This window comes from Crassostrea angulata, chromosome 4 (assembly GCF_025612915.1).
Source record: "Crassostrea angulata isolate pt1a10 chromosome 4, ASM2561291v2, whole genome shotgun sequence".
In the NCBI taxonomy this organism is placed as follows: Eukaryota; Metazoa; Mollusca; class Bivalvia; order Ostreida; family Ostreidae; genus Magallana; species Magallana angulata.
The window spans coordinates 43,528,325-43,541,303 of record NC_069114.1 but is presented as its reverse complement, the minus strand read 5'-3'; the positions used below and the strand labels follow the sequence as shown (position 1 = coordinate 43,541,303).

Sequence of the window (12,979 nt, the reverse complement as noted above, 5' to 3'; positions counted from 1 at the left end):
TTTATTTAAGTAAGTTGATACAGTACTAAAACAATCAAAACATAGTAACCGTAAATGACAGCTTTTAATCCCTAATTGGACATGTGCCAGGTATTATATTGCTCGAGAAATATTGCACCAATGGTAAAAAAAAAAAAATATCTACGTAATCTATTCAAACGTCCCACTTTCAGCGTGTTGTCAGTATTTAAAAAAAACATCTGAATTAGTTTTTTAGATTTATCTGTTTTCTTGATTTTTTTGTATCTGTTGATTTGTTTATTTAAACATGTTATGTATTTAGGACATAACGTGCAGATGTGCATATCACCGGAAAATTCCGATTCCATTATTTATTTATTTTTTGGGCACTTTTAAACTCTCTTTTCTTGTTAAGAATTTTGTTGTTGTTAATAGATGAGTATTCTTGCAGAAAGTTTTGATGTGATGATTTTTGGGAGTTAAGCTAGTTTTTAATAAAAAAAAAACATCTTATATGTATTCAATGCATACCCTCTCTTTTATCATGTTATGTGAGAGCGTGGGATATGTGAGACTGTTCTTAAAGAATGTTGTTGGTGTTAATAAAATGTGTATTCTTGCAGAAAGTTTTGATGTGATTATTTTGGGAGTTAAACTCGTTTTAAAATCAAATTAATGATGTATCAAATGCATACCCTGCCAAATTTGTGTACCATTGTCATGTAATGTGAGAGCGTTTGATATGCGAGTTCGCTAACTTTTTCTTTCATTGAAAAATGTGCTTAGCCTCTGGGGATTGCGCCACCCAGACCCCAGCTTAAAAATATTTTGACCCTAGCTACGACAACGCTGAATGTACTTATGTATATATATCCAATTCAAGGGTTATATGTTTACCAAATTATTTCATAACAAATCCAAGTGTTGTAAAATTTAAAACACTGTCTAATGTCACAAACATAAACCAACTTACCAATATTTGTAAACTATTAGATACTATATTTGAGAGAGTTAGCTCTCTTGGTTAAATTATGTCTGTTATCCCTTCATCATGCCTGTACCAATGATTCTCATCTATTATCTCTATTGTAGTTTGTACATACTGTAAATAAGTATTTTCTCTACACTGTAAGTTCAGTTATGAGAATAAAGTTCATTGTCATTGTCATGAATGTTCTTTAAAACATGACTAAGAAGGCAGCTGATTTTTTGGTAATCGTGTTAAATTAAACCTTATGTGACTCATTTTAGTACATTGATGCAACAAAATCCTGCGCTTGCTAAAAACTAACGCTTGCGTTATGTATCACAGGGCCATACAAACAATTCCTTTTCTCTCTTATTATTCTCAAAATTTTGGTGACGCCTGCATGCATCGAAAGAATATTTGGAAAGAAAACTCATTAATGCAAAAGTTTTCAAAAAAACAAAAATATTAAATCATTAAATTGTATCGACTAATCAGAGTCAAAATAATAAACGAAGTTAATTTCATAATTCTCAAAGGATAGTTTTAACATGTAATATCAATTATTGTATTCCACAAGACTTGTCATTTTCCGTCCAAAAAAATACATACAAATATACATGATGTATAAGTATTTTGCTTTAATTCCAACAAAAGTATTTATCTGTTCTCAATATTGGCCATCAATGTAATCAAATTTAATGAATCTTAAAAACAATTCTACGATTATCATCATTAAGGTCTTCCGTTTTCAACGGAAGACCTTGTACTGATTCTGTTGGTAATTCTTTTTATTCTTTTTTTTCTAGACGTTTTTTAAAACTCAAATATCTTGCTTGTTTGTTGTCCTATAAAGTTCAAATTTGCAGAGCTTATTGGTAGTTACTATTTCTCAATATCTATGGAAAATCGTTGATATCGACACTTCCGGTACCGAGTTATTCCCCTTTTTCCCCAAAATATAGGCATTCTTGTGCACGCAAAGGCTCTGAAACCGCTCACAGCCTGTGTTACAAAGTCACAAATCTTCAAAATAGAGAGTTTGAACGTTGTCCTCCGAGTTTTGTTTTTACAATTTTCCTCCTTTAAAGTTTCAAAAAATTAATTTGAATTTGTGTTTCAAAAAATGCTGATTTTTTGTTGTGTTTTTGTTATGTAGCTCTTTAGTTTAAAATTTTCTCTAAACACATATAGAACAAAATATGTGCAAAATGTCAAGGGCTTTCACTTGACACCATTGAAAAAGGGCTGGCCCCTTAAATTAGGGGTCTAGAGCACTTAAAAGTCTTCGCTTTATAACTCAAAAATGGTTAATATTTCGCTATAGCTGTCGATAGAAAAGTTGTTCATTATTGTGTTATCAATATCGTTACAAAACTATTTTGTACCGGTAATGCGTATTATGAGTGTAAAAAGCTTGTCTTGTTAACATGTACCTGTATTCATTTGGCAAGTAAGCGAATCGTCTTCGTGCGAATAACGTACATATATTAACAGCTGAAAGTGTTCCAGCATATACGGGATGCTTTGATTCATTTGAAAAAGTGTCTAAAAAGTATACGTGTACATGTTTTTCTTACAGCCTTTTTTTTTTGGAGTAACCTCTGTTTAGGTCCTATAGTGGACAACCGTTAAGAAAAACAAAAACGAGAAAATATAAACGTTCTTTTTCTTATCTAGTGAGATACATAAACTAGATTTTAAAAAAAAATAACTTCCATGAAATGGATTTGAGTCATTTTACTGCAAGCAATTCAAATCGACCTAAATTCTTAGTTGTGTGCGTCATTACATAACCCATCTCGCCCGCAGCCGAGATATTCGATCGCCAAGGTCGCGGCTGGACTACCTAGCGGTCAGCTGTTATCTAATACACAAGAATCGCGTCTGTCATATGTGATTTTACTTAGCAGCAAACACAAGAATCGTACACAATGACATTAAAGCTTACTCTTCTTAATTTGAATTAAACGATAGAATAAGAAATCGTTCTGTTTAATCATAAACTCGAACTGAAGCAGTATCAGACAGATAGATCAACTGTGGGATTAAAGGGGAAAAAAACTTATTTTAATTAGAGTTTATTCATCATACTGCAAACATTGTAAATCTTCCTGGGTTCTGAGCTTTTTATGTGTGTTTTAACTTCACGTAAGTAATCCGATCCCTCATCCGCGGCCGAGGAAATCGGTCGCGGCTGCACTACCTAGAGGTCAGCGGTTATCTAATAACAAGATATATATACAAGAACTGTTTCAATTTTATGTTCTTTTTGTTCACCTTCAATTTATTGAATGAAACATTAGAATGTGAATTGAGAAGCCCCTCTAAAAATTGATAAAAGCGATATTGTTCCAAATCAGAAACATCATCAGACATAAATCAATAGTGAATTTGTAATTCTAAAATGTTCTAAAAACTATACATGTACTATAATGTTATAGATAAACAACGAAAAACCACAAAGATTAAACCTTCAAATGATCACCCCTAGAACATAGCCAAGGAGATCCCGCGCGAGTGGACAAGTTATCCGCGGTAGCTCGTGTTCTTCTGCATGTACTTGATCACACGTGCATGTTTATTGATATTTTGTACGATTCCAACTATTTGTTTATTCGAGATTTTGACCGGTACATGTAAGATTGACTTGTGTTTCAATTTAAGATTTTTTTTATTTACCCACGAATATTTCCGCTAGATACTGCTGAGAGGTTTTATAGATATCGTAGAAAGTAGTTGGCGTCTTCATAAGGTTGCACATAAAATGAGAGAGAAGGAGAGAGAGAGAGAGCGCGCTCAAAATTGGAAGCATTATTTAGCCGAATTAAGAAAATGAAACAGTCTCCAAGCGTTCAAGGCAGGATAAAAAAAATCAAATATCAAATTAACACATGCAGTAGAGGCAATTGCAACTTCTCTGGCCTTTCTGGCAAGTTTGGAAAAACACCTCGAATGTATTAACATCACCGGATGTTAGAATATTATACAAAATGGAGTCGCTTCCCATTAAAATAAGTATCGGCAAGAAGTTTTGTATGTCGTTTCTGTGTTATATTTTAGTGTATATTGATACCTTTAATGAAATATAGCTCACATCTCAACAGATCATAAAATGTGTTGTAATTATATCAAGTTTTAAAAAAGGGGGGGGGGGGGGTCGTCATGGACGCCTAGGTAATACATTCGAAGTGTTTTTCCGAGCTTGCCAGAAAGGCCCGAGAAGTTGCGATTGGCGGTAGAGGCTGACACGATAGAATTGAGGGATTTAGTGATTATTTTTAGAATGTTCACATGAGTTTTTAAACAAGATTTGTTTAGATTTTATCGGTTTCATGATCACAGTGCAAGGGATTTTTGTTTTTCAAAATGTGGCGAAGACCCATTTTTGGCGACTGCTTAACATGTGTACATTTTTCTCCTCAATGTATGTCACCTTCCCACCCGTGTGTTTATTCGGTCAGTCTATGCTAAGTCAAATGAATCCGCTCCACGTGCGACCGAAAATCTCGTGTCGCGTCAGCGCACATAGCCTAGAATATTGCCCCTGGGCTGCAGATCAGCAATTGATAAATAATTGAGTAACATTTGGAAGGATGCTTTCAATGCAGCGGTCAATTGTTAAACAATAAGTGTTTAAATATTCGATGTCAATCAACCTCACATTAAAGGTGCGATATCGTAATCTGAGAATGTGGCTAAAAAATTAACCTGTTGAACACGCTAAACTTCTATAGTTATGAACAGAATAAAATATATATTATCAGAGACTTAAATAACTTAAAAAGTTATTTATGTCTCTGGTTTTATAAGTTAACAGTTTTAAGTCAAATATTAAATAAAATTTGTTCTCAGGATTAGAAGTAATGATATACGACTACATTAAGCAATAAAGTCGGTCGATCGTCATTAAATCATCAGAGTACTGCAAGTGTCGACAGTTTCTTATTTCTTTGAAATAATTGTAGTAGTTCAATTGACTTGCAGACTATAATATAGCGACTTTTCTGCCTCCCAAAAATGTATGCATTTAATTGCGATAGATATTTGTTCTTGGGGATTTTACTTATTGTTATATGCACATTGATAAAAAAAATCATTGAAGTTGTGTAATATGAGGTTGTAATGCAGATTAAAACTCAGCTGAATATTTTATTTTTAATCTAGCTTGTCAAAATGGGAGATTGTTAACTTGTAGCTTGTTAACTCTGAAAAAGTCTAGAACAGAAGAAATAAAGTCTTTATAGCTTTCGCTACATCTTCTTATTTATGTGTACGCGTACATAAAGCTATTTTAGATTTTTTTTTTACTGTATAAAAAAGTGTTGTTTTTCCTAACCTTAAATTTAAATCTATAGAAATTCAATATCTACATGTAACATCTCAATAGCTTTGATAGCTTATTACCGCTTGGAAATCATTTAGTGATGCAAATTGACAAATGCCCATGAAAAGACATTATTGGACCCCAAGGGTTTCTTATCCTTTCCGACGATGATGAGAAGAACTCAAATGTGCATACAAATCATACATTTACATGTATATTTATATGTGATATGATAGAAATAATTGAAAAATATAGGTCTTTTTTGTGCCGCACAAAACGGGCGAAAAAGATTTTTAAACCCCACGAAAAAAATTTGGGGGGGGGGGGTTGAATAAAAATCACCTTGTCCGTCCGTACGTCGTGTCCGGTCTATATCTTTCTGATGGAGAAACATTGGAAGTGTTCTTACTTCATACAAATAATACTCGTTAACTGACGAAGCTTCATGACCTAAACCCAAGGTCATTTGGACAAAGTAAAGGTCACTGGTAGGAAAAGTGCAAAATTTGTTTCCGGTCCACTTTGGAATTTCTTACTTCACACAAAGATTGCTTATGACCTGAGGGTGTGTAATGATTTGTTCCTAAGTCATTTAAGGAGAAACATTGGGAGTTTCTATTTCATGTAAAGATTCCTGATGACCGATGATGTGTCATGAACTTGACCCAGGGTCAGTTGCGCAAGTTCAAAGTCATATTAAACATGTGTCATATCTTGTATTAATGGAAATGAGTAAAAGCTAGAGTTTGTCATAAAGATTACTTGTGACCTGTAAATATACCCTGCCTTGTCTGACTCACTTATTAAAGAAAACGAACCATCCATTATTCTCTAATAGAGAAATACGTGAGTAATGACTTCTTTCTTAGCGGGGATATCATTTGTGAGCTTGCTAACAGTACCTTTTAGATGGTCCAGTGGGAGCAATGCCCCCTTTCTCTCAACCAAAATATCCCTTAAGTTAACGCTTAGAAAATTGATTTTTGGGTCATTTCCCCCACCGCCACATCCACACTTTTATTATAATTAAATTAATTATATACATGTACATAAATAATGTACTTTTTAAAGTTATCCTAAACTTGAAGTAAGTTAAACGAAGAACTTGCCTGGTATGAAAATAATACTTTGAAATTGAGTCTCGTTTTCGATTTCTTGAACTTACTATTATCATATTGATAATCCAGTATAATTAAAAACCATTTCCCTTCTCCTTACACTCGCCAGGTTCTGATAGACCTGTATCAATAACAGACTATACCCACTTGACCTCCACATTTGCATACAAATTAAATAAACACATACTTAGCAAAGATATGCCTTTATCTGTTTAATGAGTAGTGCAATACGCAATCTAGAGGTTACATAGAAAACAGGTATGAATTAATTTTTTTTGTCTCCATTTGAAGAGTTCCAATCAATTTTCTAAAGCTGTAATTCGTAAGAAGAAATTGTCATGTAAAGATGACCTTTTATCAATACAGGGTCTGTCAGGCTCTGACAAGTGTCAGGAGAAGGAGGTATTTTAATGAGACTGATGGACAATCCTTTCGCGACACAAAGTTGCGACGGAAGACCTACTCGTTGCTTTGCAACGAGCTCGGCTCTAGTTTTATATCATGATTTGATTCAAAACGATGTTTTGTGCCAATGCCACATCATTTTGAAAACTTAAGTATGATCAATGCGTACACCGGACGATGTCGTCGATTATTTACAGTTTATTTTGTACGTAAGCCTGTGGGAAAAATGGATTGATTCTAATTTTGTTGAAGCGCCATGACATCTCATACGGATAGGGAATATCTGGCTGGGAAAGACTGTCAATTTCGTCCATCTGTCAAAGGTAATAATTATCATATAAGCAACATTAATTTTCACTGACGAAACAGAAAATCAAAGAACCAACATTTAAGTTTACACCAAACTTGATATCTAAAATTCCGATATTCAGTAATGAATGCACCTACATGTAAATTTAAGAAAACCTCCATCTGTAATCGCTTTTTATATTTGAAACAACATAACGTACATCGTGTAAGAATATTATATATACATGTTTATTTAGCTATTGATAAAAATTGTCACATTTAAAATTCATTGTGTAAAACGAGCACCTGTTCTTTGGAGAGTCGCCAGTTTGAAGCTGCCCCAATGTTGTCTTCCAACTGTTTGACTGAAGTGGCTCCAATTATTACTGATGGAACCACATCTTTTTGAAGTAGCCATTTAATAGCCACCTGTGGAATTGTTTTTCCTTGAAAATTGATTAAATATTTTATGTTACTTGATGTAATTATTAAATCATCGGAATTTGCTAAAAGATAGACCTGGACGATGTTTCTAGAATGGCATTCAGTGGTTTTTTTTTTGGAATTGAGCATATTTTATGGGGAAAATAAATAACCAAAATAAACAAATAAGAAGATACCAGTTTCTTTGGCACATTTTCCCAAGGCCTCCATCAGTTTCCAATATTCTTCGTTGTTGTCATATTGACTCCATGCAGGCGCGGACTGCACGGCTTTTGATTCGTCCTGGGCTATAACGCCCACCCTCCCCTCAGACTTATCAGGTTTGACTCCACGCTTGTATTTACCAGTCAGAAGTCCTCTGTAATACGTTTTGAAGAAACTTATAAATCTTGGTGTTACAAATGTTTTCAGTGTAAAATGGTGTTCGAGATGTTAATCTTTCAATTCCATTCAGATGGAGATATAAGATTAAGTTTGACTAATAAACAACTGTATTTGTTACCACATTGTGCCCTAACACAATTTTGACAAGCTGGCATTAAGTTACCCCTTCAATGGGCTCCATGGTAAGACACCAACCCCTTCATTTTTGCAGACCTGGAACTCCTCAAACTCCGGATGTCGGCAAAGTAAGTTATACTGTTGCTGTAATATTTTCAAAAGTGGAATAAGTACTCTATCGTTAAAATTCTACTTTAAAAATGTTGAAAATCGTTTGTACAATTTTCAAAATCGTGTGCACAGTGAAGGTAATGGTTTGTGACAGTGTGTTATATATATTACCTGATCCACAATAGTCGTATAACCGTGGTACAATTTCACATACCTGAAGAGAAATAATGGGTGGGTATTTCTCGTATTTACAGAGGTCCACGGCTTTCTGTAGCTGCCATCCACACACGTTGGACACACCCACATAGCGCACCTTGCCGGCACTGACCAGGTCCCTCAGGGCCCCCAGCCATTCCTCAGGGGGGACAGCATCGTCCCAGCAGTGGATCTATCGATGATGGGAGTGACCATGATAACGTGAATTAGTAAGTTTGTTCTTGTTGTTAATGAGGAAGTGTTTGAAATATTAACTATAGGTCTTCGGAAATAAACTTGGTATTATTGGTTATATGTAGTATTAAACCAAGTGGAACATTAACATTGAATCTGAGGGCGTGTCTCCCGTTAGCGTACACACACGTAAAACAATGTGGTCTTGTGTATGTCTCCCATAACCTTATACACATAATTGTAAGTCTAACAATACCTTACACATACATGTATGTATGTCTTCGTTACCATTACACGTGTGTAGATTTACCTGATACAGGTCGATGTAGTCTGTCTGAAGTCGCTTGAGGCTCTCCTCACAGCTCTGTAGAATGTGTTTTCTCCCTAGCCCTACATTGTTCACATTGTCTCCCATCGTTCCTCTGACTTTGGTGGCAATTACTAAGTCTTCTCGCTTTTGTCTATTTTATAAAGGTTTCTATCAGCGCGTTTCCTTAGTCATATAGGAACATATATCTGTACAGTTTATTTATCATGATATCTTACATAATCATAAAATTTACTGTTAATTTGAGTGACTTTTTTCAAGGTGTGTCATTCCACCTTAAAAATAAGTTGTTCGTTTTGCGACTTTTTTACCCTTTTCGCCGCCCATAGTTTTAGGGGTAAGGTGAAAGTTCTCTCCTATAGATGTCCCACATTTTCTTTTAAATCTTGATTCATGAATTCATACGTCAAATTTAGAGATACATGTACATGAATATTTATGCCTGACTTACTTGATCAGCCATTGTCCAATAATGCTTTCAGATATCCCAATGCTGTATACGTTCGCAGTGTCGATGAAGTTCCCTCCCAGTGAAACGAACTTGTCAAGTATTTCGTGAGATAATGCTGCATCCACCTATATGGATGAATATCAATTTGGATTACATAACCCTCATCAATCAAGAGACGCGTGGCCCTTGGTATGCATGTTAACATAAGTAACATTTGATTTGCAAACATATCAAAATTAATACGTGTGCATGCAGAGGATCGTTCTCCATCAAAGCATCGTAAATGAAGGAACTTTGACACTTTCAAATGCCTATCCATACGCCGGCGAAAATTTTTAAAACGTCTGTAATATCCAGATTCTTACCCGTTCTTTGCCAAATGTCATCGTTCCGAGACAATGTCCAAGCAGAGGATTGTTCTTTATCAAAGCATCGTAAACCAAGGGACTTTGACATTTACAAACACTCAAACAAACGTTCATCACGTCACAACTCACGAAGGAAAATAGGGAGGAGTTGCTCTGAGTTTTCTCTATGAGTTTTAATACCCGTCATTAAATGTAGTATAAATATGCTTTTTGATAATTCCATCTCTAATAGTAATATTTAAAGTTTTTTAATACATGGTATTTCACATCCACTGCCTTCTACTCTCAAAATACGGAGACTTACCAGGTCTAAAGTGGTAACATACAAAAGAATAAATGGAATTTAAAGAACAATATCTACATGTATATATTCAGGAATAGAAGGAAAAAATGTATATAAATACATGTACAACATGATTGCGCTCCGAGTAGAGCCAGCCTCCAATTAATTTTATTAAGAATAAATAACGAACATACCGAAGGGGCTAACTTTATTCATACTGTGTATATCTATCTTTAAATGCATTCGTTAGTTTTTATGACATAAATGACAATCCATACACCAACGAAAATTTAAAAAAACTCTGCAATATCCAGATTCTTACCCGTTCTTTGCCAAATGTCATTGTTCCAAGACAAATATTAGAAACACGAAGTCCAGAGCGACCTAAATAGTTGTACTCCATCGTAAAATGTACTTGCAAACTCCTCCCCTGTAAGGCCCTGTTCGGGAAATGCCGACAATGTAACACAAACAAGAAAGATAACTCCAAATTCTGACCTGGATATCCCAGTTATCGCAAATATTTGGCAATTTAATCTCTGTGAACAGTATAAATACATGTCTGTACATGTATATTACTAGCAAACATGTAATACAGGAAAGAAAGCATTTTTTTCTTTCGGTTAAAGAGAAAAGCAAGATCTTTTATGTTACACTAATGTATGAGGGCAAGCATAAAATAACACATCAAAGGAGTGCATCGTGCTAATGTACATACAAATGAATTATAACATATCGAGGCATTCGAAGAATTCATTTTTATTTTATGATAATCACTAAAAAAAAAATGACATCGATTACAAATGAACGTTTAATATACTATATGTGCATTTTTTTCCAAACTCGGAACATGCGCTACTTGCAATTTTATTTATTTTGTGAATGGTTTAATTTTAAATTTATTAAAACAAATTCAAGTTAAGATAATTTAAAAATATATTTGAAAAATATGGGATTTTTCTCTTATCGATTTGATACCATAAGGTGCAATGAACTAAACAGCACTTCACAGACAAATCGAGTTGTGTTTATTATACATTATATTTGATTTTTTACAAGTAGTATATATTAGAAATCAGAAAAGTACAATTACATTAAATCGTTTAGCGGTCTGTTTTTATATTTTTAAAAAACAATTTACTTGAAATGTGTGCAAGTTTCTGATTACAAAATGTGTCATCCAAAAATGCATACTTTATACAGAACATCAAAATGATAACAAACTACATACATGCATATATGCATTTTATCTCATACATGTGGTGTATATTACCCGTGTGATAAACCTTTGCTATATCAAACGGGTGATGCTTTATCAAATACTTCCGGTCCGAACAATTTTGACACAGCCCTCGCTTCAACGCTTCAGTGATCTATTTTCGAAGATTTGCTAACTAGTACTTTCAACATAACTATATCTACTACAAAAAGTGATATAAAATGGATTTTGTCTTAAATTACTTACAAATATGAAGGAAAACACATAACTGCGTAGCGTCGGTACCCGGACTATTCGGGGGGGGGGGGGGGGGGGTTAGCCCTCTCCCCCCCCCCCCCACCCCAACTTTTTTTGCTATTTTTAGGAGTGTCAATGTATGCAATATAAGGAAAATTGGTGACTATGCGTGGCCAGACCCTTTTATAAATCTTTGATTCTTACATAGAATTGATCTTAAAAGTCTATTTTATCCCAGTTTTCTTGTACAATCAAGTCTAAAAGTTAGTTTAAAACTTTAAAAATGATATTATGATATTCATTGTTGTTATTTTGGTGTTTATTTAGACTGTGTTAACAATCATATCTAATGAGTTATTTATGGAAATCAAGTCATTTTACAGATGCTGATCGTGTTCCCTTTGTTTTGGCGTTTTAGCGAAATCAATAGCGCTTTTTATTTGTTTTAACTCTTTATAGAAATCCAGCTTTTTTTATTTCTTTCCTTCTGCATGGAAAGAAACAATATTTTTTTCTGTATGAGCAAACTGGAATTTCAAAGACAATGCTTAAACTCCAAAGAGAAACGTTTAGCAAAAGGGGAGTGCAATTGACCAATCAGTTATTTGTTGAGATTGAATGCAATATCGCATGTAGCGCCTCCTGTAATGGTACCGAAATCTAACTGTTTCAGACATTGATTGATTTGGCATCATAAAGTAAAACAACTAGATGTTCTCAGAGAATAGAAAGCCCCAAAACAATGTTCTGAAATAATATTACATGAACTGTTTCAAGTTTCAATCAAATATTCCTGCAGTTGTGTAGATGTATTATAATACAGTATTCCTTCTACGAACTATGTTCATTGATTAAAAAAAAAAAAAAAGTGCAAACCTAACGCCTGTGCTAACTTGTAAAAATAGTATGCAGTCAGGATTTATCATAAGTAAACGGATATCATGCTAAACAAAAGAATACCCAATAATTATTGTAAGTGTCGAAATGCCGTGTAAAGAAAAAAGGTTTTAATTTAATAGCAAATTCGCGTTTTTATCTCGAGACATCCAGCTTACTAATGCTAATGACATTGTTTTACCATTTTTCTGCCAAAGTCATCTTTTAAAATTATAGCAATAAATAAAATCACTATAAAAATTTTTTTAGAAGGATCAGACCGATATATTGTATACTGTTACAATAGCTACGCGAATACAGATGCAAGCACGTGAAAGTTTGCTCTTTTTAATAAAAATTAAGTCTTTTAAAAAATATGATGTACTTCTGAACTGAAAAAACAATCGCATATTTTTTTTATTTTGATAAAATGCATTAAATTTATATTAAATATAAATTTAATGCATATTATCAAAATTGGAAAACCATATCTTTTTTAATATTATCTTTTAGATATTTTAACGAGTCACGTAAAATGTTCATCAGAGATACAAAAAATTAAAAGCCAAGGAATGAAATAGAAAGCATTGATTTCGACCCAAATGCTCCTTTTTACGACCCGTTTACATTAATGCAAACCTCTCCCGCCGACTCATTTCCTTCATCCCGTAAAATGACCAGCTATTGCTAAACGTCTCCGAAAAC

General features: G+C 33.9%; 1 protein-coding gene across 2 annotated transcripts; it reads right to left on the bottom strand.

Moving 5' to 3' along the window:
* Positions 1–1,549: 1,549 nt before the first annotated feature.
* On the bottom strand, positions 1,550–10,416 carry LOC128181135 (1-deoxyxylulose-5-phosphate synthase YajO-like). Of its 2 annotated transcripts, none has more exons than XM_052849406.1 (9): positions 10,265–10,416; positions 9,292–9,416; positions 8,823–8,973; positions 8,337–8,510; positions 8,058–8,155; positions 7,687–7,868; positions 7,373–7,512; positions 6,868–7,092; positions 1,550–1,665 (listed from the first exon to the last, which is right to left on the bottom strand). In XM_052849406.1, the coding sequence occupies exons 1-8, from the start codon at positions 10,343–10,345 to the stop codon at positions 6,970–6,972; spliced, it is 1,074 nt and encodes a 357-aa protein (XP_052705366.1). In that variant the 5' UTR covers positions 10,346–10,416; the 3' UTR covers positions 1,550–1,665; positions 6,868–6,969. The 2 variants fall into 2 exon arrangements, with proteins under 2 accessions (XP_052705366.1, XP_052705365.1); XM_052849405.1 differs by lacking the exon at positions 10,265–10,416 and adding an exon at positions 9,657–9,785.
* Positions 10,417–12,979: the final 2,563 nt, after the last annotated feature.

What these genes read in the sequence shown, in the direction of transcription:
- LOC128181135 (XM_052849405.1), bottom strand. Translation starts at nt 9,773, where the DNA reads ATGAACGTTTGTTTGAGTGTTTGTAAATGTCAAAGTCCCTTGGTTTAC. An exon ending in AAAATGTGCCAAAGAAACTG is followed by an intron (nt 7,513 to 7,686) that starts GTATCTTCTTAT and finishes TCAATTTTCAAG; the next exon opens with GAAAAACAATTCCACAGGTG. An exon ending in GGCGACTCTCCAAAGAACAG is followed by an intron (nt 7,093 to 7,372) that starts GTGCTCGTTTTA and finishes TACCTTTGACAG; the next exon opens with ATGGACGAAATTGACAGTCT.